Source organism: Pagrus major, chromosome 14 (genome assembly GCF_040436345.1).
Source record: "Pagrus major chromosome 14, Pma_NU_1.0".
NCBI classification, from domain to species: Eukaryota; Metazoa; Chordata; class Actinopteri; order Spariformes; family Sparidae; genus Pagrus; species Pagrus major.
In genome coordinates, this window is record NC_133228.1 from 20,130,900 (window position 1) to 20,152,869 (window position 21,970).

The 21,970-nt window shown below is 42.8% G+C and overlaps 3 protein-coding genes across 5 annotated transcripts; 1 reads left to right on the plus strand and 2 right to left on the minus strand.

The window, feature by feature from the left end:
- Nucleotides 1-689: 689 nt before the first annotated feature.
- rhno1 (RAD9-HUS1-RAD1 interacting nuclear orphan 1) lies at nt 690-2,726 on the minus strand. The gene is made up of 3 exons (XM_073481182.1): nt 2,621-2,726; nt 2,282-2,469; nt 690-2,067 (listed from the first exon to the last, which is right to left on the minus strand). Exons 2-3 carry the CDS (start codon nt 2,444-2,446, stop codon nt 1,354-1,356), a joined length of 879 nt encoding a protein of 292 aa, XP_073337283.1. The 5' UTR covers nt 2,447-2,469; nt 2,621-2,726; the 3' UTR covers nt 690-1,353.
- Nucleotides 2,727-2,878: 152 nt separating this feature from the next.
- Nucleotides 2,879-9,810, plus strand: foxm1 (forkhead box M1). The gene is made up of 9 exons (XM_073480651.1): nt 2,879-3,015; nt 4,141-4,620; nt 4,777-4,919; nt 5,166-5,357; nt 5,467-5,595; nt 5,886-5,945; nt 6,362-6,410; nt 6,514-6,683; nt 7,075-9,810. Exons 2-9 carry the CDS (start codon nt 4,185-4,187, stop codon nt 7,879-7,881), a joined length of 1,986 nt encoding a protein of 661 aa, XP_073336752.1. The 5' UTR covers nt 2,879-3,015; nt 4,141-4,184; the 3' UTR covers nt 7,882-9,810.
- Nucleotides 9,811-10,346: 536 nt separating this feature from the next.
- LOC141008338 (cystine/glutamate transporter) lies at nt 10,347-17,278 on the minus strand. Of its 3 annotated transcripts, none has more exons than XM_073480653.1 (13): nt 15,249-17,278; nt 14,908-15,162; nt 13,879-14,005; nt 13,677-13,792; nt 13,305-13,430; nt 13,116-13,215; nt 12,927-12,971; nt 12,714-12,837; nt 12,519-12,622; nt 12,131-12,227; nt 11,898-12,047; nt 11,635-11,812; nt 10,347-11,367 (listed from the first exon to the last, which is right to left on the minus strand). In XM_073480653.1, the coding sequence occupies exons 2-13, from the start codon at nt 15,134-15,136 to the stop codon at nt 11,303-11,305; spliced, it is 1,461 nt and encodes a 486-aa protein (XP_073336754.1). In that variant the 5' UTR covers nt 15,137-15,162; nt 15,249-17,278; the 3' UTR covers nt 10,347-11,302. The 3 variants fall into 3 exon arrangements, with proteins under 3 accessions (XP_073336754.1, XP_073336755.1, XP_073336753.1); XM_073480654.1 differs by having other exon boundaries at nt 14,908-15,356; nt 17,195-17,276; XM_073480652.1 differs by having other exon boundaries at nt 14,908-16,288; nt 17,195-17,271.
- Between the last annotated feature and the right edge of the window lie 4,692 nt (nt 17,279-21,970).

Genomic DNA, 21,970 nt, shown 5'->3' on the forward strand with positions numbered 1-21,970 from the left:
CAGCAATACACTTTTAGCGGACGCGGTTGAGAAGAACTCTGTTAACTCGGTCCTTAGTTACCGAGCGCACCAAGAACGCGCGTTCTGATTGGTCTACGGGTTATTTAGGTAGAATGTGATTGGCGGACACACTACAGAAGGGTGGAGAGTGTTCCTCTGTAGAGAATTTATGATTGTCCCTTTTTTACCTTGAAATATGCCATCGCTTCTGTTCAATAGTGCCTCACAGGCAACAAAGGCAAACCTGTTGTTATGTAAGATGGATTTTATGGGGTTAAAGTGACAAGATGACAATAAATATTTTCAAAAAAACTCAATCTATCTAATGTCATTCTGCAATGTGGTCACAAAATGTTTCATTTCCGAAAGCATGAGACAAAATCTTTCTGCAGAATATTGTATTCAGAAGTGTATACTGCAGGTTTGTTTATATTGCAAAGAGAAATAGGTTTTACTATTCCTCATTTATTCATACAGTTTATGTTTCCACTGCTTTTTTACTTATATTTTCTAGATTTTTTACTTATTTATTACTACTGTTTTAATTGATGCTCTTGATTTTTGCTATTCTCTTTGCTGCTGGAATGATGCAAATTTACTAATAAAGGATTATCTTATTTTATATTCCTGCTATCTCATCACTAATTCTAAGCTGAGAGAGGTCATGATAAACAAAGTCTAGCTGGACATTGATTCCATATATTTTATATATCACATTTGAAAGACAGAACGAGATACACAGCATTGCTCACAATCACCAGCAGCAGAACCCTTCAAGATTTCGCATAATTTACAAAATCATATTGCGTTTACACTAAATTGGGCAGGCGATATCAGTTACAGTCTAAAGGGACACAATCTTTGTTCATAAATCTGCCATTAACAATGCTGAAGCACAAGAAGACACAACAGGTGCGTGTTGCATGAGTATAAGGACTGCCCCTGATTTGCAACATAATCTGTAACAGCACAGTATAACTGGGATCTGTCTAAACATTGTTCTCAATTATGGAAAAAAGCTTGCACCTTTGATATTGCAGTAATTATTGCAAATGTGATTTGTTCGCTATTTGATTTGATTTACAGTCATAACTACCTGGGCTGTGCAGAGGGAATGGATGAGGGCCTTATTACATAATCCACTTATCATTATGAAGTTCAATCAAAGTTAAAAAAAAAAAAAAAAGCAAAGTCAGTGAAATTACATTTTATAATCACTTTACAATTCTGCAGCTCCGTTCAGTGCATAAAAATAGTCCATGGATTGAATAGTGGTCACAGAAGTGGTCCAATGAATAATCCATCCATCTCTTCTCTGATAACATCATGTCTAATCTTCACCAGCTGTCTACATCAGCTGCGAGTTAACACATCTGAATCGGAGAGGTGGCCCCTCTCTTTCATCAACAACATCAAACCCCTCCTCCTCCTCCATGTCACCTTCACCCCATAATCCCTCTCTGGTGTGTCGGCCACCAAAATGTCAGGCGGCTGATTGCATGGTGGTGTGCATGACTGAGGCAGTAGCAAGTGTAGAGTGGCAGAGGAGGGACCACTGCTCCCTTCTTGTATTACGTTTGGAGTGTCCACATCAGGTGGTGGAGCAACACTGCTGAACTCACTGGGGGCAGGTGTTGAAGCACCATCTACTACTGGGACTCTGCATCTCTCCGTCACTTGAGCAGATGGAGTTTCAGGGCTGTCCAAACATCTGCTGGAGGATGCAGCGCCATCAGAAAATCTCTCCACATTTCTTTTTCTGATTGAGGTTGTCTGTCTCTTTGGGGTTACACTCGAAACTGTCCTTTTATTTTGGCACGATCCCCTCGGTTGGTTTCCCGTGTCAGACACAACAGTACCCTCGGTAGCTCTCTTTGCATGTGTACTCTTTGGCTGATGAGACTGGCCTCTTGACCTCGTCTGAAACGTTAATGAGGGGAATCTGCACACACTGCCTTTCCTGGACAGCTGGCTGCAACCGTCGAGGATGCTGGTGACAGATTGGCATTTTCTCCTCCCTCGCCTCACCGGAGGTACGGGAGCTGAACTGTCAAACTGTGGGCTCACCTGAAAGATGGAAAGCAGAGGAATCAAACAACTGAATAAAACTGGAGTCACACAAAACAAGTACTAGGCTGTGAAATGACTGTACAAGGCTGTTAGCTGTACAAGGTTAGAGTTATCCAACATATTCAGTGACACAGCCTCGACCTTAAGAGTGGGCTCTGCTGCTGAATGGCAGTGTTTACACTACAGCGTTCAAAATGAATGAACAGCTCACCCAAGAGTTGAGAGCTGAGCTGTTGTGCTCTGGTGTCTCTGTGAAGAAATCTCTGGGGTTGAGTGCTGCTCGGACTTCAGGCACATTTTGGAGTCTGGCTCCACACAAAGACCGCTCCAGGAACAGCAGGGGAGGCTTGTCTGTCTTTGAAGCTTTACGGGGCATTAATAGAAATCATTCCTGAAGACCTGGTGGAAAGAAAACATCACTAAATCAATACAAATGCGTGATAATTGGAATTTTACTGTTCCTTAACTCAGCTTGTTTACAGTTGCCCCTAGCAAGCTGTTTAAATTTGAACATTTCCATTCGTATATACCCGCCAGATATTATACATACCTTAGTGGTACTTCGCCAAGTCATAGCCTCGTTTAGAAACACTTCATACATGTGTAAAAAGTTAATTATTCCGCTGTCCGTGGGTACTAAATAAACTTTTGTTGTCCTTCCGTCTTCTTGTTACCGGTTTCCACCACCGACGTCGCTGATTGGTCAACGTGACCTTTTGTCGCGCTCCTATTGGCCCACCTTCATACCACGTGATCAAAGTGACAGAGGCAGCACCCACAGCGCCAAAATTCAAAAACGTTTCTGGAATCGACCTGACGGCATGTAAATAGACGACTACCATAGACATCGTGGATCAGTTGTTTTAACAATATGAACAGTGTCTTTCAACTATTAGCAGGAGCCAAGCCGAGCGGAATTGCCTGAAACGTGGCAGTAATATGAAGGTTAGGCTTTACCCGGCTTTGTTGTTCGTTGCAATACGGTAGTTAGTGAGCTAGCTAACGTTAGCTGTTTCGTTGTGGTTAGCCACCTAGCTAACTGAGTTTAGCTTCCAAACACCGAGAGCTGACACTGACTTTAGCTGAGAGAAAGTTGTGACTTGTGCAAAGGTTAATCTGTATTTCCTCAGATATTTCCTCCAAATAACTGTTAAATTAATGCATTTCTTTTGTGCGTGTCAACGGCTCGAACACTGAACTCAACTTAAGAAATATGGCGTTGTAATATTTTCAAGATTTTTCTTCAAATGTATCTCAGTTTTGAAATCATTTGAAATGTTGTATCAATATTTAGATATAACTCTTTAATTCGGCATACCTCACGAACAATGCAGCGCTTGTTTTAATACAATTTGAACCGCCTTACGTAATTGCACCACCTCTTGTTGCCACATTTAGCATTAGCTATTAGCTAGCTAACTAGTGGGTGATAACCGTGCGAATCTGGACTTCTTTTGAGATAGAAAGCTTTCTGGCGAGTCGTCTACCAGCCGAATTTGCGAGAGCACGGGCTAGCTTCTTTTTTATTGTTTTTAAGTAAAGTCGAATATGAATGCATGTGAACTTTTGGAGGTTTGCCAGGGAATCAGCGGTAAACGTTACACAAAACGCGTCGTCAACTGTAGACAACGACTGTTGTTCCAGGGGCCAGGAGTCGCGAGGGAACAACTGACAACCGATATCTGGAAACAGGCTGCTAAACTGGGAAAAAAAACAAAACTAACACACGGACATTGTGAAGCTGAATTTCATCTTGAAGTCCAACAGCCTGTCCGACCGGTGTTGAGTTTTATTCTGACTGGTATTGGACATTAACTGACTCCTTCCTGTCAGTCTCAACCGGTCAGTTTATGGAGAAACGGTTTGAATCCAGCCTAAGCTAACTGTTGCTAACTGTTGCTAGCTAGTAACTTTTGCATTGAATTCAGGTAAACGTTAATCTACCAGTATTTGTGGCTGTTCAAGGTGTCTTGGTATGATACAGTTAGAAAGAAGGAAGTAATAAAAGCTGGATGTTTTTCTTTTGTTTGGCAGGCTTTAAAACTATACATTTGTGTTGTTTTTCTACAGAATACCAGTGAACACCAAGGTGTATTTTCAATGATTTGAAGACAATGAGACGGAGCCCAAGGAGACCCCTGATCCTCAGAAGAAAGCTGCCTTTTCAGCAAAATGATCCGCCAGCAGCTGCACCGCCGAGCCAGCCGGCTGCACCAGACCCCAAAGAACCTCCAAAATCAGCTGCCAGCCAGTCATTCCTCAATGGGATCCACATTCTGGATCACCCTTCCATGTCTGACACACAGGTGGTCGTCATTCCCAAAACAGCGGACCTTCAAAGTGTTATCGGGGCCCTCACTGCCAAAGGCAAAGAGTGTGGGGTCCAGGGACCAAACAAGTTCATCCTTCTCAGCGGGAATGGGAGCAGTGACAGTGGATCTGTTTGTCAGCCTGCTGCTGCGGGGGATGACGTCTCTACAGCTGGTCAGCCTGTGAAAGCAGAAACTATGCAATCTCCGGATGCTAAAGCTCTCACAGGGATTAAAACATGTATGAAAATAGGTTTTTTCCACTAAGATGTGATTTCAAGTATAACTGTGTGGAGTTTAAATGTATTTTCTAACCTCTTTAAGAGCACTGATTTGGTTACCTATATCTAATTCTTCCTTTGTTTAAGCAATAATGGTTTTTGCTTTTCTTTATCAGTGAATAAGGATCTGGATTGTGGTCCTTTAGATGACAGCCTCACCAATATTCAGTGGCTGGGCAGAATGAGCACATGTGCCTTGGAATCAGATACTGACAAGCAGACGACCGACAAGGAGAACCAAGAATCACAGACTTCTCAGGTCAGCTGCTCTTTTCCTGTCACCTCAGTATGATGATGTGAATACATGTGCACGTGTGAAGGAAAACACTGATCTCAGGCATGTCCCCAAAACATAATCCTTTAACTGCTCTGCATAAACTGCCAATGATCTTCACTGGGATTGCAGAAAACTGTTGTGCTGCTAGATCTGAAATGATTAGATGATAATCCAGTTTAATACATGAATTTAATTCCTCTTATTTCTTTTTCCACCTTTCTTGCACAGGCACAAAGTACACAAATGGATGTAGAAGCGGTTCAGCAGCCCCAGTCAGAGAGGCCAGCATACTCCTACATGGCCATGATCCAGTTTGCTATCAACAGCCGGAAGAACAGGAGGATGACGCTGAAAGAGATTTACACGTGGATCGAGGACCACTTCCCTTACTTCCGAGAGGTGGCCAAACCAGGATGGAAGGTACTTCAGAACACATAAATGGATAATAAGCACACGTAACAAATTCAAGTTTTCAAATATCACTACTGAGACATACATTCAAGATTTTTTTCCTCTTTTCTCATTGCAGAATTCTATTCGCCACAACCTCTCTTTGCACGACATGTTCCTCCGCGAGACGTCACCAGATGGTAAAGTCTCTTTCTGGACGATCCGGCCTGAGGCCAACCGGTGCCTCACTCTTGATCAGGTGTACAAGGTGAGCTCACAGACTTCTTATTGCCATCACCCTTTTCACATTCTTCCAACTTTATAATGAGGAAGGCCATTGAACTGCATAGATTTTTGTTGTATGTTTCGTGTCATTACTCTCAACCATGGTGTCGTGTCACATAATGAATGCTTCAACACAGACGAGACACATATTGGGAGGCTAATGCTGTTATTTTTTAAAACATTTCTCAAGTCACCATGTTCCTCGTATGTATGTATGGAGTTTTGTTTTCCAATCTTCATTTCTTCCCTTTCATTCCACATCTTTCTCTACAGCCTGGTTGTGACCCAATGACTGCTCCTGTTCTGGTGCCAATGCTTTTACATTCCAACCAAGTAAGCTGGATTTGCCCTTCTTTCATTTGTCTAGGGACACTCTTCAGAACAGAAAAGGGACAGAAAGTCAGAAAATCATCACTTTCACAGGCCACCAGGTCACCAGACCCTTTTACCCAGAGAGTGCGGCTGCTGCTGGAGGACTAAAGTCTAGGGAAAGCTTTTTTTTGTCATTGCAGGAGGCGATGATATGAGCTGCAGGGAGACTGAAGTCACACTCAAAGACTAGTCTTCTTTCATACCACTTGCTTTGTTCTACAATGAATGTCATACACATTCCCTCCTACATAACGTGTTAGAAGAGGTCTAACTCTGACTTTTGTGTGTTCTAGCTTGGAGAGAACACAGGTTGTCACTAAAGTGTAGTCAGGAACCACAGATTTTTAAAGTGATAATGTGTTTTTTATTTTCCACAGCAACAAAAGAGGATGCATCCTGATCCAAGAAAAACACCAACCGGCTCTGGTGAGTTAACACGGGCAGAAGGACGTCTTTGATTGTTTGTAGTATGAAAATGTCTTAAATAAGATGCTCTGCTCTGAGTCGTTGTTGTCTTCTCTTCGCTCAGAGAGAAGGATGAAACCTCTCCTCCCACGAACCGAGTCGTACTTGGTTCCGATCCAGCTCCCCGTCCCCTCCTCTGTCTACCTGCCGTCCTCGTCGGCCCAGTTTACCTCCTGCGTGCAGCAGAAACCGAACGCTTCGCGGGGAGCCAAGAGAGTGCGGATAGCTCCGAAGGTAAAGACATTGTCATGCATGATTATGGCTGAATCAAATCGCACACTGTTCCTGGTGATTTGACAGATTACATTTTTTACCATCAAAGTCATGTGGGATAAGCTTCAGGGAGAAATATTGGTCAGGACCGGCTCAATTTTGCCTTGCCAACATTTTGTGTCGGGATGTGACAATGAAGGACAGTGACAGAGCTGGTAAAATAAACCAAGTGACAATATAGCCTACAATGATTGCTGCAGGTATAAAAGAATTCTGTGAAATGTGTCGTGTAGTGCATGAGAGTCTGGAACCTTAAAACTGCTTGAAACTGCTTGAATCCTACTCTTAAAAAGCTGTACATACCCCGCAGTTACTGGTGTAATTTTAAAGTGCGTGGTTGTATGTCCCCCAGGTGGCCCAAAGTGACGTCCCAGCCATGGTGATGTATCCTCAGAAGAGTCCAGACGTCAAGCTGGAGGTGAAGGAGGAGCCAGTTCCTGTTCCAATTAAATGCCCGACTCCTAAATCCCTTCCGAAGAGACAAGCCAGCAGCTCTCGACGTAAACAGTGCCTGGTTCACTCTGCGCACGAGGAGCCCGTGCTCCTCTGCCCTGATAACACTTTCTTTGACTCTGGCGTCGCCTGCGATGCTTCAACTTTCCAGGAAATGCGAGACACGGAACTGGACGAGCCCAAGCATGAGCAACACAGCCCTGACCGGGAGTACTCCTTCAAGACCCCCATAAAAGGCAGCAGCCACCTGACCTCCTCCACGCCCAGCAAGCCCCCAACCAATGTCTTCCCCGAGCAGTGGAAAGTGACCCCTGTGGGCAAAGGGAGCCACGACGTTCTGGACTTCAGCCCCATTCGCACGCCAGGTGGTCCTGCCGTCACGCCGCGGCACGACTACACCACCTTCAGCTTCAACAGCACTCCCTTTAAAGACTGGCCTCTGTTCAGCTCCCCCAGAGAGCTGTTCACGTCCGCCCCCTCCAGGGCGACCGGACCGTCAGACTCTCCCATGGAATGCTCCAGAGAGCTGCTTCAGGCGGGAGGCGCCACGCCGGCTAACCGCTCGATCACAGAGGGCCTGGTGCTGGACACAATGAACGACAGCCTGAGCAAGATACTGGTGGACATTAGCTTCTCTGGTCTGGTTGATGAGGACTTGGGTACAGCTAATATCAGCTGGTCTGACTTAATCCCTCAGTTTAAGTAGCCTGAGGGCCAAAAGTCGTAAAAAAAAAATTCACATGGACGTGTCATCTGATGTCATAAACACTAGTTGGGAAACCCCAGGCAGAAACGGCAAAGCAGATGTAAATGTATGACAAATGACCCAAACTTTAAAGGGGCAATATGCAAGAATTTCTCATTGAAAACGTTACAATTTTAACTAAAATTACCAACAGAATGCAAATAAATAGCAGTTTTGACACTACGATGTCTGTGTATTGTGTTACAGAAGTTAGCATGCTATACAGCTATCCCCGACATGTCCTGGTCCAAAACTCCTGTACTAGCAGAGTAAACAATAATTCTCCCCCCGGTCCCAGAGCTCCCAGTCCGAACCGCTAGCTGCACAGTTTACTGAGCTAACTATTTAATGGCAGCTACAGCTAGCAGTTACTCTGTTGACTATTTGTTTTTACTATGACTTTGACAGTTGACATATTGCACCTTTTTTAAGAAAACAAATTTGGGGAAGTTGACAGATTTTGGACATTAATTGTTGATTTATAATAACTTGGTCGGAGTGAGACACCAAATAAAAGGAGCTGCAGATAATGTTTCACCAAGAATATAAAGCATACTGTTAGAATATCATCAACACAGGATATAATTTGGTTTTGCCAGCCAGAAATCAATACCACAGACTGTTTCGTATATGGATTAAAGGTAAAATCCACAAAGTTTTTAGATATATATATATATATATACCAAAGTAAAACGGTGCTTTTACTGTGACTAAATTAATGAGTTTCAGCATTCCATTCGGCTGCTGTAGTCATTCATCTGACCCCTTTTTATAGCTTTAATGCTCCAGTAAGTGCCAAAATGTTTTATTTAAAGATCATTTGCTTTCTTTTGCATCTGCTTTGCTTTCCTCTGGATGTTTCTGGCCCCTGTGGGGACTAAAGTTGAAGAGAAGAAAAAAATGTAAAGAGATGTGGACACTTTAATTTTCGTTACCAGGTCAAACTTGCAGGCTGCTCACATCTTTTCTCTTCACGTCTGGCTTATTTGTTCCTGAGATCCAACTGCCTCTTTTATCTTTTTTTCTTTCTATCCATGTGGAAACTTTACACATGATCCTGTTTTATTTCAACATTTATCCTTCCTGTCATCTGTCTGTACTCTCGAAGGAATTGCTAGAGAAGAGAAATGTGTCTAAGTGTATATGTAAGTTGATTTGCACATATTAATATATAATTTTAGCTTTTACATATGAAAATGGAAAGACCGTATATTGCCTGGTGAGCCAGTGAGACGCTTCTGTGCCTCCTGGAATTGACTAGTACACTTTTAGATTGTGATGCAGGATATTTAGCAACAAACAATGGCAAAGTAATACAAGTAGCACTAACAGCAGTAAGATTGTCTCTGTAGATTAATCGTAGAATTGTCTTCACCTTTTGACTTTTAGTAATTGTTCTTCTGTATGCCAGTATCAGCACTTTGTACCTGCATAGAGGGACATTCTGCACGCAGTGACGCCTCCTGTCAACAACATATCTTTGGGAACAAAATGCAGAATATTTTGTGTCTGATCAGAACAGATTGTGTTAGTTTTCAATAAAGATGCAAATGACCTTTTGTATTTTTCTGTTCAGCACGAATAGAACATAGAGGGAGTAGTGTTTAGTTCTAAGCAGAGCAGTTTTTTGCAGCACCATCTTTAGAGGAAAGAACGGGATGTGTACTGTTTTTGTGTTGAAAATGCCACAAAATAATGTACAGCTTTAATAATTCCTTCAGGTTTGTGAGGATGGGTGTTTCTGTGTGAGTTGCAGTGAGTTGATCTGTGCACAGCTGAGTGACATGCAAGAGTGAAATGTTTTCAAAGGATTCAGCTTGTTCTGTTTTCTGAAGTTGGTGTATTTCTATGACTGTATAATAAATCTGTTGGTGTTGGTGCCTCATGCAACACGAGGGGCTTTTTATTTAGTCATGTAGTTGACTGTCAATACGCTTTGATTTGCCCTGTAGCTCACATTTAAAGGGAATCTCCACCAATTTTACACGTTTAAGTGTGCTTAAAGGTCTTGAGGAGCAGCATGTAATCTGATAAATTGCCTCCATTGATGTCACTGAGTGGCTAAGTTGCATTGTAGGTAATGTAGGCACCAAGTTTTGAAAAGGAAGAAGAATATGGGGGAAAAAATGTATCTCTGGCTATGTATTTTGGAGCGCTGTGCTCGACCAGTGGGCTGTTTTTTCAAAACTTGGTGCCTACATTACCCACAATGCAACTTATCAGATTACATGCAGCCTCCTCTGGAGCTACAAAAGGCTTTATGCTCCTTTTTTTCATATACGCAGTAGTAAACACACTGCAATATGTGAATAGGTGGAGTTACCCTTTTAATCAATGTAGACAATTTGTTCAACTTCACACCAGCTACAGTGTTCGAGTGTTGAAACCCTGTTGCCTTTATTTATATTTGAATAAAAGTTGAAACCTTTCGTTGATTGTCTCTGACTCAGAAATGAGTTTATTGGTTCTTACAGAACTTAGTAAAAAAAAAGAAGACTATCATGAGCAGAACTTCAGATGTACATACAAATCACTGCAATAGAGCGAAGTACCTCTTACTCCAGTGGTACATGGAGGTTAATCTGACACTGGAGCAACATAAGCAACTAACTTACTTACTCTCTTTAAAATCCTAGTTTTCAAGTAGAAATCTACAACAGCAGTCACCTATTAATACCACAGTTGTGAAAGTTTCCTTGACATAGCATCTCAGTATCAAAATGGACACATAAAACACACTAGTATAAAGATGTCATTTGTAGAATATGGCCAGAATTTGAATGGAGTTCCCAAAACATCTGGGGCAGCATATCATTAATATAACCGGCAACTGCTGCCCTTTGCTATCTATCCTCGGCTCTAACTAGCTACTGCTGGCTAATAAGCTCACGGCTCAGTTAGCCGTGGAGCCAGTGGCTCTAAATTCTGCCTGAACCAGGACCACGGATCACAGGGGGCGTCACCAAGGGCAACAGGTCCCAGCTCAACTGGATTTGGCAGCCTGAGAGGGAGTACAGCTGGACACCAAACTGGGACTGAACACAGCCCCCAAGACAGACTGAGGACAGTTTGACGACAGGGGATACAGTACGGATGTGATCTACAGCAGCTCTGACCCGGACTATGACTTCAGGGACAACGAGACACAGCAAGCGGGGACACTAGAGGCGACTGCTAACTTCAGAAAACATCTCTGCGACACAGTGCATGATCGTCTTTGACATACTGGCAACACCACTGCCTCTTCACATTCTGTTAAATGAAACTAAAGTTCTGGCCATATCCCACAAACTGCACCTTTAAACTCTAATGAAATAAGGCTCTAGGACTTGTTAAGGTGGAATCCAGGAGGTCTGTCAGTAGAAAGCAGTCTTTGGGGTCCTCAGTATGTCTGGACTTCCTGTTGAGCCACTTCTAAGAGGATCTGCAGCTGCGTGCTGAAGTAGTCTGGGGATATGGACGAGAGTCAGAGTTATGAAAGTTGAGAAGGCTTTTCATTCCTGACAAAGTTGGAATTACACGTCCAGAGTGGGGTTTAGTAGCCAAATCGAAGTTGAAAACAATTGTAAGCTCTGGACCAGCAGAGTCTTTGTCCTGGACTGATTCTTGTGTAAAAAGTCTATTTCCTTCTCTGTGTTACAACCAAAATTGTCCATGCTCTACAAGCCACTCACCTCGATTTACTGAATTATGAACTGTTTTGGTGCAACTTACTGAAGATTTCTCTCCACCTATTGGGCAAGCGGTAGCGGTAGACGGTCAAATAGTAAACAGGGACCCCGGTCAGTGTGAGAATACAGCTCCTCCCTGTGTTCCAGGGGTCCGAGTACAGAGACAGACCCACGATGAAGAAGCAAACCACTGTGAAGGTGACGGCGATGATCACGGGCACCTTCGGGTCGTCAGAAAGGAAAAGAGCAAAGTCAAACAAAGCTTGGACGGTAAAAAAAAATGGAGAATGGCACGGACGCGCTAACCTTGAAAGGTCTTGGGTGGAGGGGGAAGCGATATCGGTGGATGAGCATCCCCAAGGTTGCCAAGGCGATGAAGAACCAGCGAGCGAAGGAGGCAAAGTTGATGAGCTGGTAGATCTCTCCAGTGAGTATCATCAACACCACCAAGGGGTACTGGAGACAGACAATACAGCTATCATGACATATTCATACAGCTCTTGTCAGCTAGCTTTGCTGGTATGTAGAAAGTACTTTACCAGTAACAGCACAGCAGGCAGAGGTGTTTGTCTGCGGACGTGAATCATGGAAAAGATGGGAGGCCAGTGGCCCTCCCTGGCTCCCACAAACAGCATCCTGCAACACAAACAGTAAGACTTACAATCGGAGTTGGATGGCGAGCCAGACCTTCTGTAGGAATAAACACCCATCAGATTCTGCTCTGATCTCCACACTCTTTGACTCTCTCCTTGCAGTGTTAGCGAAAGGCGACTAAACAAAATTACCTAGATTAAACTTGTCGATTTCTCTGGGTTTAAACATTGTTGGAAACCTTTGGGTTGTACATTTTAATCCAAAAATCCTGCACACTCTGTCTTTAAAGCACAAACATGAATGACGGTAACAACATATCTGTGCCCAGATTACCTGGGGACAGCAAAGAAGCCACCATTCAGCGCCCCGAGGCAGGATAGAGCCACGAGAACAGGAATCAAAGACGCCACTCCCTGGAGAGCACGATTTGCAAACGTCTGCAGAGACACAGGATTACGCCAACATTTAGACATACCGTCATACAATCTATTTGCTAAGAGTGTCCACTAAAATGCAGGGAAGACTGACCACGGCCACGGCCTCAGACATCAGCAGCTCAGCGGGGGTCATCACGGTGTAGTAGGCCACATTTACAAGCACATAAAAGACTGTCACCGTCACCATGGAGCAGATTATTGCCAGTGGGATGGTTCTGATAACACAGGATGCACACAGAGAGAAGTGATAGTATTTTCAAAGAAACGCGGCTTGACTGTAGAGCAGATGTCAAATGCAAAATACCTGTTTGGGTTTATGACCTCTTCTGTGACAAAGTTCAGATAAAACCTAAAGGAAAAGTGAAAAGACAATCAGGAGTTTTGAATTGAAGCTCAGAGCCGGCCAGACTACGGAGGACAGAGTTGGAGCCAGAACTCCTGGAGGAATAAACACCTGAAGCGTCATCAGATTCTGCAATAAATGCATGCTTACCATCCGCCATAGGCATACAGGCCGTTGTAGAAGGCCAGTGGCAACCTATCCAATGTTAATGAGGCAACTTCAAAACCATTCTGGAAATTCTCTGTTTTCCCTAGATGAAGAGAAGTGCAGAAAGGCAGAGGGAGTGAGTGAGCGTTATCAACAAATGTATAGAACCTAACAGCTGTAATTTATCTTTACCTGTAGCCAGTGCGATGACACCGGGGATGATGATGAGGACCAGAGCGAACATCTTAATGAAGGTGAGGGTGACCTGAGTGCGAGAGGCCGTGCTCACACTCCAGCAGTTGATTGCAACGACAAACGCTACAGAGACAGAAACATAAACAGCTGGTGAAGGAGGAGCTTATGAATCTAGATCTTGCACTTAATAGAGTACTCTAGACCATATTCACACGCTAATCCGTCAGATTCCCGAAGTTTATTGGACTTGCAACCTGGAACACAGCAGTACGACATTTGAGCCTCCAACCCTGAGCCTGATGTTGGATGAAAATGGCCGCCGTGTGAATATGGTATTGTGGATAGAAAGAGAAGACATAAACCACTCACTCACTCCGAGGATGCTGACCAGTTTGATAAGCACCGTGGGAGCAGCGCACGGCGCAAAGAACGACTCCACCACATATCGGCCGAAAGCCAGCGACACATAGGAAGAAACAGATGGCCTGGAAATGGAAAGTATGCTTGTTATGTGGCGTGATCTGACCTTAAAGTCAGGACAAACAGGACAAAACGCAAAAAAATGACAAACCTGATGAATAAGAATTCAACCCAGAGTCGTAAAAAGGCAGGCAGTGGCCCCAGTGTCTCCAGCAGATAAGTGTAGTGGCCCCCTGATTTTGAAAAACTGGTGCCCAGTTCGGCATAGCACAGGGCCCCTAAAGGAACAGGGAGCAGACCAGGGACAAACAAGAGATGTAACATTATATAATCATAGTTGTTTTTAATTACATATTTGAGCATGCTGGCTGCGTTGTTCTTTGGACGGTATCGTCGGGCTGTCGGTTGGTCGGTACCACAAAATTTGAAAAAGACATGGATCGCTGTGAAATTTGGAATCGTAATAACTTTGTTGATCCCCTGCTTTTCATCTCGCACTGCTACCATGAGGTCAAAGTTTTTATTTGTCCAGTAGACCAAATCACCGTGACGTCACGCCAACGACAGTCACACAGTAGAAAACTCGTGGTTGATTTGCACTGCAGACATATGTATGAAATTGGCAAACGTGCACATGTTAGCATGCTGTTGTTAGCTAAGGGCTCACAGAGTCGCTAGCTGCAGGCTGTTATTATGTATCTTGTGGACAACTTTTAAGCGAAATGGTCAAGTTTAATGTTGGATTTGGGGTCTTGAGTGTGCATAAACACACATTTCAGTGATTAAATATTGAAATTAATAATAATCTAAAAAAAATATCTACTGAAAAATGCATTGAAAGACAGTGAAAACATTAAAGTGAGTTGTTAAATGTGCACTTACACCCAGAAATAGATTTAAAAAGCAAAAATTATCACTGAATGCGACAATGACTGTCCTATATTATTGTGTTTATCTTTTATTGAATAATATTTTTTAATCCATCTATATAATTCTATCATTTTGTAAGCAGCATATAGGGACTACAAACTTCACCTTGATGATAAAGCTAAATTAATCTATACAACCATATGAAAAATATGAATGATCCACATTGTTTTCATTCTCCATCGCACACTGTACAAAACCAATGCAGTAATCGAGTAAATAACAACATAAAATGGCAGAAACGGCGTCCTACCAAACATAGAGAGGATCCCACACAGCCCCCACACCAGCAGAGAGAGCCCCACGCTGCCACTGTTCATCAGGACTCCCTTGGGCGCGATGAAGATCCCACTGCCCACCACTGTGCCGATGATGAAGGACACGGCGGGCAGCAGGCCAATCTCTCTTCGAAGATGCACCACCTCTTCCACTGCCTTCTCCTTCTTGCTATCCACCTCTGTCTTCACTTGCGTCCCGTCCATGTCTCCCAGGCTGTAGACTCGTCAAACTGACCACACACAGTTTCTTTAACTCTGCTCATTTGAGGCTTTTCATCTCGATTGTATATCAGCCCTGCAAGCTTGAATTTCTTACCTATTTTGTGGCTCCAACAAAAGCAGCAGTATCCCTTTTCCCTGCTCCCACTGTCGCTGATCCAACAACAGAAATCAACAGTCCTCTTTGTGCCTCCTGTTAATCCTCCTGGTTACACATTTGCAGCAGTTGTACAAGCAGTGTAGTAGCATTAGCAGTGTATGTGCATATATCTGTAGTCAGAGGAGACAACACTGGCCACAACATGGCAAACTTCTCCCCCCTAACTTTTCCTGCATGTTTTTCTTCCCTCATTGGCTCTCACCCCACCCGCCCCAGCCTGAGCCGAGGGAACAAAGCCAGCTCTCTTCCAAGCTTCAGCAAGTAATTACTGCAGTTTAAATGCTCGACACTTTTCATGCATTGTGCATGTGCTCTTATATGTGTGTACAGCTTGACAGAGGCCTTGTGGTCTCTGGGGATAAAAGGGTCAGGCTGTTGTAGAGGCAGCTGCACGGGTCGCAGGAGGGCTTCTTTCAATAACAGCACTCGTTTTTCGTCTCGTCCGCTCCAAAGCAAAATTAGTTTGTTGCCAAATTCCTTCTTTTCAGTAATACTTTCCCTTGGCTTGCACGCACGTGGCTTCGGCCGAACATGAACATTTCGCGCAATATTTCTGCCAAAATCAAACAGGAGTCAGAGCAGCTCAGTATGAGGGGCAACACAGAACAAAAAGAGTCACCCATGTCACACTATTTGCCTGTTTTTCCTTATTTTCACTCCACTGACCGCTCCATGGACGTCACATTCACTTCATCAGCGACAGCTAGTTGCTTGTTAAAATTCCTCCGCTCACAGTTTGAACCAAGAGGTTCTTTTGGTGAAGATTCATGAAGGCTGAACAATCGTACATGCGATCAGATGTGAGGAGATGTCATCTGGATGCATTCAAAGCCAAAAGTTGATGTACAAGACGTGTGTTTTATGGCGCTCATGCGTTCAGGATCCGGCATGACAGGATCATACGAGGTCTCTGTTTTGTGGGAAGGTCAGGAAGCAAAGAGATGCACAAATAGGGGGATGTTTGTTGAAGTTTCCTGCTGTGAAAGCCAACAGACGTAGAGCCTTGGTTTTTCACATCTGGCAAAAGTTGTTGATTCATATACAAACACAAAAAACTACCAAAAAAATCAAGATCGTGTCAGTAATCGGCTGTGATTGATCATGATTTATTACAATTAAAGGGGACATATTATGCTCATTTTCAGGCTCATAATTTTCCTATTACGATAGGTTTACAAGCTGTAATTCTCAAAAAGCCCATCAGTTTTGTCGTACTGTCCAGTGCTGCAGCACTGTATTTCCCGCTCTGTTTAAGCTCCTGTCTCTTTAAGGCCCAGTCTCCTCTGATTGGTCAGCTCACACACGCCTGACCCAGACCCAAATCAATTCTTACATACCAAACTAGCTGCTAGGCATAAATTATGCAAATGTTATGATATGGTGACGTAGTGTGATGTCACAAAGTCACAGAATTTAAGGCGGGGCCACTGATGAGGCGTTTCAGGAACAGTGTTTTCTGTGGGAGAGAGGAGCCTCTGCTGGTGGGGACCTCTTTAACTTACGAGATCTTTAACATACACAAAAACCAATATAACACGCTGAAGGAAAGGAAAAAAACAAAAAAGCATCACAGGTCTCCTTTAAATGCTAGCATTTACTAAGGGGGAGATAAACCCAAGTACATGTGTAAGTGTTGGAATAAAGTAATGAATGACAAACTGGTTAGAGTAAACTTCAACTTCATCAAAACATCTCAGCTTAATTGTGATGAATTTGAACTTGTCTTCTGTAAATGTATCAGGGAGTGCTTGCAATGCCAATATCAGACTGAACTGCAAACTTAATGAGCAGACACCCACATAAAAAACAGATAAAAAGTAACAGCTGTTACAAAGTGAATGTAAACAGTTTGCCTGAAAATTGTTTGCAAAAAAACAACTTACCTAAAATGAATGCTTCGACGAGTGTGGGAAGCTAAAGCAGAGACAAAGTGAACAATCCCCTTTCACACTCTTGAAAAAGATTGCTTGAAATGTGAATGAATAAACGTGAACATGTGTTCCTTTTAATCAGTTGCTCAGACAATGTCAACTAACTTGTGGACATTATCAGAAGAGCTGGCCTGTACAGTGTGGCCTGCCAAAGAAAACAGTCACATGGCACTGTTAAGAACAGGTAGAGCCGAGCACTTTTAACCTCGTTTCCACTGAGCAGTTTGGTTATCTATGACTGGAAGTTGGAACCAGGGGACTGTTGGTGTGTACACAACTAGCACAGGAGCTTCTAGCTGGTTAGCACGCTAACTTCAGTAGCTCTCTCTGCAACACAATTTAAAGACGTCATGTTATTCCTTCACATTTTGTTGATAACTGCAGTCAACTTTTGGATGTTTTTAATGTAATTCTTACACATCGCACCTTTAAATGTAGTGTTTAAAGACATGTTCTGGCAAGAAATGTGCTTAAGTATCAAAACTACAGAAATCATACATATACTTAAATATATGGATTGTATATGGGTTGATCGATTATCAGATTCAATATCCGGCATTATTCACATTATTGTTTTTTAGTTCGATTTTTATCCAGTTGAACTGATGCAATAATCTGCAAAGTAACTAATAACTTTACAAATAAATGTAGTAAAGTTAAAAGTACAATATTTGCTTCCAAAATCTAGTGGTGAAGAAGTAGCAGATAATGGAAATACTCAAGTACAAATACCTCAAAATTGTACTCAAGTAAAGTACTTGAGTAAATTTACTTAGTTACATGCTGCCGTCAATGGATATATGTTGTAAAGGCCGTAAGTAAAGCATAATTTGATAAGTCAGTTGACGTACAGATGAATGGAAACCAGTTTGATTTCCTGTTTTGTTTTTTGTTTTTTTCACTGCAAAACTGAGTATCTTTGGTTTTTATTCTCTTGGTTGGCCAAATATGAAATGTAAAGCACTAAATGAGTTATAGGACAGTTCTAGCAACATCTTACCAAAAAAGACAGTAACACTTTATAATAAACATTATTAACAAATGGTAAAAGTAGTTATTTCACTGTTTATACACAGTAAAATGCTAAATTAACCATTTATTAAGCATTTATTTATTGTTTATTTATTATTTAAAGTTCCAACTGATGTTTATAAAATTTTAAAATTGCTTAATAAGTGCTTTATAAGCCATTACAATTCTTTTAAAACTATTTATCAATGGTGGTTATTAAGTGTTAACTGTTACCAAACAGACTCAATAGTCAGCCATCCCTGATGTTTCTCTGTTCGACCAGCAGAGGGAGCTAAACCATCTGACCCGCAGAAGGATCCCATTCACTCACAGCTGGGCGCACTTTGTTTTCCATCCAGAAGATGGCGACCTCATCTCACACTTGATATCAATTATCTCTCAGAGAGCTTCTGAGGCGGTTCCTACCGATCCACGACCCTGGGACGTCTTGAGCGTCACACTGTGAAATCCCAGGGCGGCCTCTGAATTTAGCCCCCCCTCTCTCAGTGGGTAACCGTGCCGCGAGCTCACACACCTGCCCCGGGAGACGCGAGCCCAAATCCCCCCAGCTGTTTTTCCACCTGACCTCCCAAGATCCCTGCCTAGTCAAGTGGAGGCCCCAACCGCCCCCCTCTCCTATGGGCTCATTTCACATGGCTTTGGATGCAAAGGGAATATATACGCTGACATTTCCCTGGAGGATCCCCGAGGTTTTTTTCCATCTTGTAAATCACTGGTTAGGAGAGTTGGGTTTTGGCGGACAAAGGCTTCTTCACGAGGAACAGTTCGATTTTAATTCAGCACGACTTCCCTCAGTAGACAATGCAAAGAGTGATCATGTTAGTCAGATAATTCATCTTATACGATTAAATGACAACAAGCTGAGACGAACATGTGGCTGTCTGATTAAAAATGAGAACTTTGGGGATTCGACGTGATGTGAAAACACATTAGAAACCCTTGTTGGGAATCTATAATGAGATAAAACATTATTCACGTGTCTCCGTATGGATTATCTCTCTCAAGGTAAACAAGGGGAGAGGAGTCGTCCTCCATACTGCCCTCGTGGAGTCATCGCCCTGAGCAACCAGCTATGTTTTTTTTGTTAAGCACGGAACAAGCCTCAGCATCTTGAGTCCCCTAATTACACAACGTATTATCACGTACAGTATAATGTGTGTGCCCCTGTCCTGGGAATTAATTAACCCTCACACACACACACACACTTCTACCATACTACACATACTATGCAAGCATACACACACATTCACATCAGGTGCTGTTCTACTTTTTCTATTTATTTCTATTTTTTGATGATTTTTATGTATTTTCTATTCAAATCTGTGTAGTATGTACAATGTTTAATTTCTCTTCATTGTTTGCACCGACCTGTTCAGACAGAGCACAGGGCCTGCGTTCATTTTGCGCTAATAATTGCTCTGTATTGTAAAATGAATAAATACACGGAGGCATTAACCCGCTGTGGGGGATCCTGGGGCTGAAATTATCACCTGGGCTCTTTTTAACCTCCCTCTAAATTATTTATTTGGCTGGAATATTACGCTACCACAGTTTTTTTGTGTACGTGGTAATTTGTAGTGTGGCGTTTGTAATTTGACAAACAAAGAAACTAAAGAATAAACACCATGTGAACACAATATCAGCTGATTTTTTTTTTCACACGTAGATGACAATTTCCCAAGCAGCCGTACTCGACCAGCCATTTACGTCGGCTTTGAAAGCAGCTTATCATGACCCATATTTATGTTTGTTGTCGCGCGGCAACCTCGAGCGGCCGTAGATATTATTAAGGCAGCATAGCAGGAAGTCAGGCGACGTAGTGTGAACTGGGAAATAAGTTAGCATTTTTGCACTTCCTGTTTCCTCGTCTTGATGTCAATGGGCTTTCGGTTAAATGCCTCAAATAACCTCTGTGGTTAACACAGGCTTAAGATTTTTTTTCATAAGTAGCGTGGTTATTTTCAGCCTAAACCTAACCAGGTAGTTTTAGTGCCTTAACTTTACCAAAGTGCGACCGCACAACAAAGGGTTAGTGGAAGCAAATGTGGAACACAGAAGAACTTCCTCTCCACAAGTTAAAATAAAACTAACTTTTATCACAATCCAGTGACAGAAAAACTTTAAAATATGTACGGGAGATTTGAATTGGCTCTCAGGAGGCACAGTCGAGGACGTCGCTTTCAGCATTCAGGTCGTGCCTCACGGCCCATCACATATATATATATATACACTTCACCTGTTTCAAATAAGAATTGTGTCGGGTGTGGGGGAAAAGCATCATTACATTAGATGACATGCAATCCACATGATGGATGGGGTTGGGCGATGCTCCATAGGTAAAACCAATCGACAGGTGACAGCAGAGTACCGGAGCGCGCTGTTTAATTAAGTAGGTTATACAGTTCTGCCCGAGAAAGGAAGACATACAGAGACAGAAGTGACAGAAATGTAAAAAAATGTGCTGTTTATGGTATTTTTTTTTACTCCCATGGGTTCTGTAGCCTGTAGACACAAGAAAGGCTGCGATTCAAAGCCTTCTTTGGGGATTTTGAGGTCTTCCCGGTATCTGAAGTGTAAATAAACACCACCGGCTCTGTAGCGTGACGGTACGCCTCCCCCCACTCTGTCCAGAAGCCGAGACGCCAAGAACCCAGATTTGAAAAATAGAAGAAAGAACAATACATCATCCTTGTCTGACTCACAGGCTCCCAGAAGGAAATCCCTTTTCTCTTTGTCTCCTCCTCTAATCTTTTTTTCTTTTTCGTTTCCTGCTCTAGTTTCCTCTCAGACAACACATCCCGAGTCCCGCACAGACATCGATACCTGTCTGCAGCGTGTGTGGTGAAATATCTGGAGATCTGTTGAAGTGTTATGTCCTCAGCAGATCGTCTGCCGACACTGGCTCTGTTTTAGATCTATAAAAGGAACAATAAGGACTTTTTTTCCTGCATGATAGCACAAAACGACACTGATTTGTCTCAATCAAAGAAAATTCACAATATGGCAGGAACTCTGTTGTGGGAGAAAATGTCAAATTAATAATTTTGTGACACTCCCTGAAGCTCTTCTGCTCTTCCACCTCAAAGCCTGGTATTCTCAATCTGAATCTTCCTGCCTTGTCGCGGCTGTGATATACAATTCATCCAATGTCAGATGACTCAGACAGCAGAGTGAGTCACCGGGCTGCCAGGTTGCCGGGTTGCCCTGTTCGCCTCGTGATGCAGTGAAATCTCCACAGTCCAATTCGAGCACACGTTTAAATCTACCTTCAATACTGTGACTAATTCCTCCATGTCTTAATTTGATTATGATTACCAATAAAAAATGTCAACATTCGTCTCAATTATGTTGCAGAACAACCACTAAACAACCCAATTGTACACAATTGCTGTGAAAAATTGTGATTTAAATGCACAAGTCGGTCTTAATCTAAAATAATGAACACAATTAATAATTCATCACTGTCACTATATGCATGGGCTGCTATTGACTGCGCTCATTTGTCGTGAGCTGTCACGAACGGCGCCAAGAATAATAGATGTAATCGTCACGTCTAAACGTTTGCATTATTTTCAATCACATCAGTCTATATTAACGCCATCAGTCATTACAAGAACCGACACGCTGATACGTCCACCAGGTATTCTCCACATGCAAAACTGAATGCAGTCATGTTATTCAGTCGTTATCGTCTAA

Coding starts and splice junctions, on each gene's coding strand:
- foxm1 (XM_073480651.1), top strand. CDS start 4,185: ATGAGACGGAGCCCAAGGAGACCCCTGATCCTCAGAAGAAAGCTGCCT. Junction 5,946..6,361: donor TGCTTTTACATTCCAACCAA/GTAAGCTGGATT, acceptor TATTTTCCACAG/CAACAAAAGAGGATGCATCC. Junction 6,684..7,074: donor GAGTGCGGATAGCTCCGAAG/GTAAAGACATTG, acceptor TATGTCCCCCAG/GTGGCCCAAAGTGACGTCCC.
- rhno1 (XM_073481182.1), bottom strand. CDS start 2,446: ATGCCCCGTAAAGCTTCAAAGACAGACAAGCCTCCCCTGCTGTTCCTG. Junction 2,068..2,281: donor GCTCAGCTCTCAACTCTTGG/GTGAGCTGTTCA, acceptor TCCATCTTTCAG/GTGAGCCCACAGTTTGACAG.
- LOC141008338 (XM_073480653.1), bottom strand. CDS start 15,136: ATGGACGGGACGCAAGTGAAGACAGAGGTGGATAGCAAGAAGGAGAAG. Junction 13,216..13,304: donor TGTCATCGCACTGGCTACAG/GTAAAGATAAAT, acceptor CTCTTCATCTAG/GGAAAACAGAGAATTTCCAG. Junction 12,048..12,130: donor TGCCTGCTGTGCTGTTACTG/GTAAAGTACTTT, acceptor GTCTGTCTCCAG/TACCCCTTGGTGGTGTTGAT.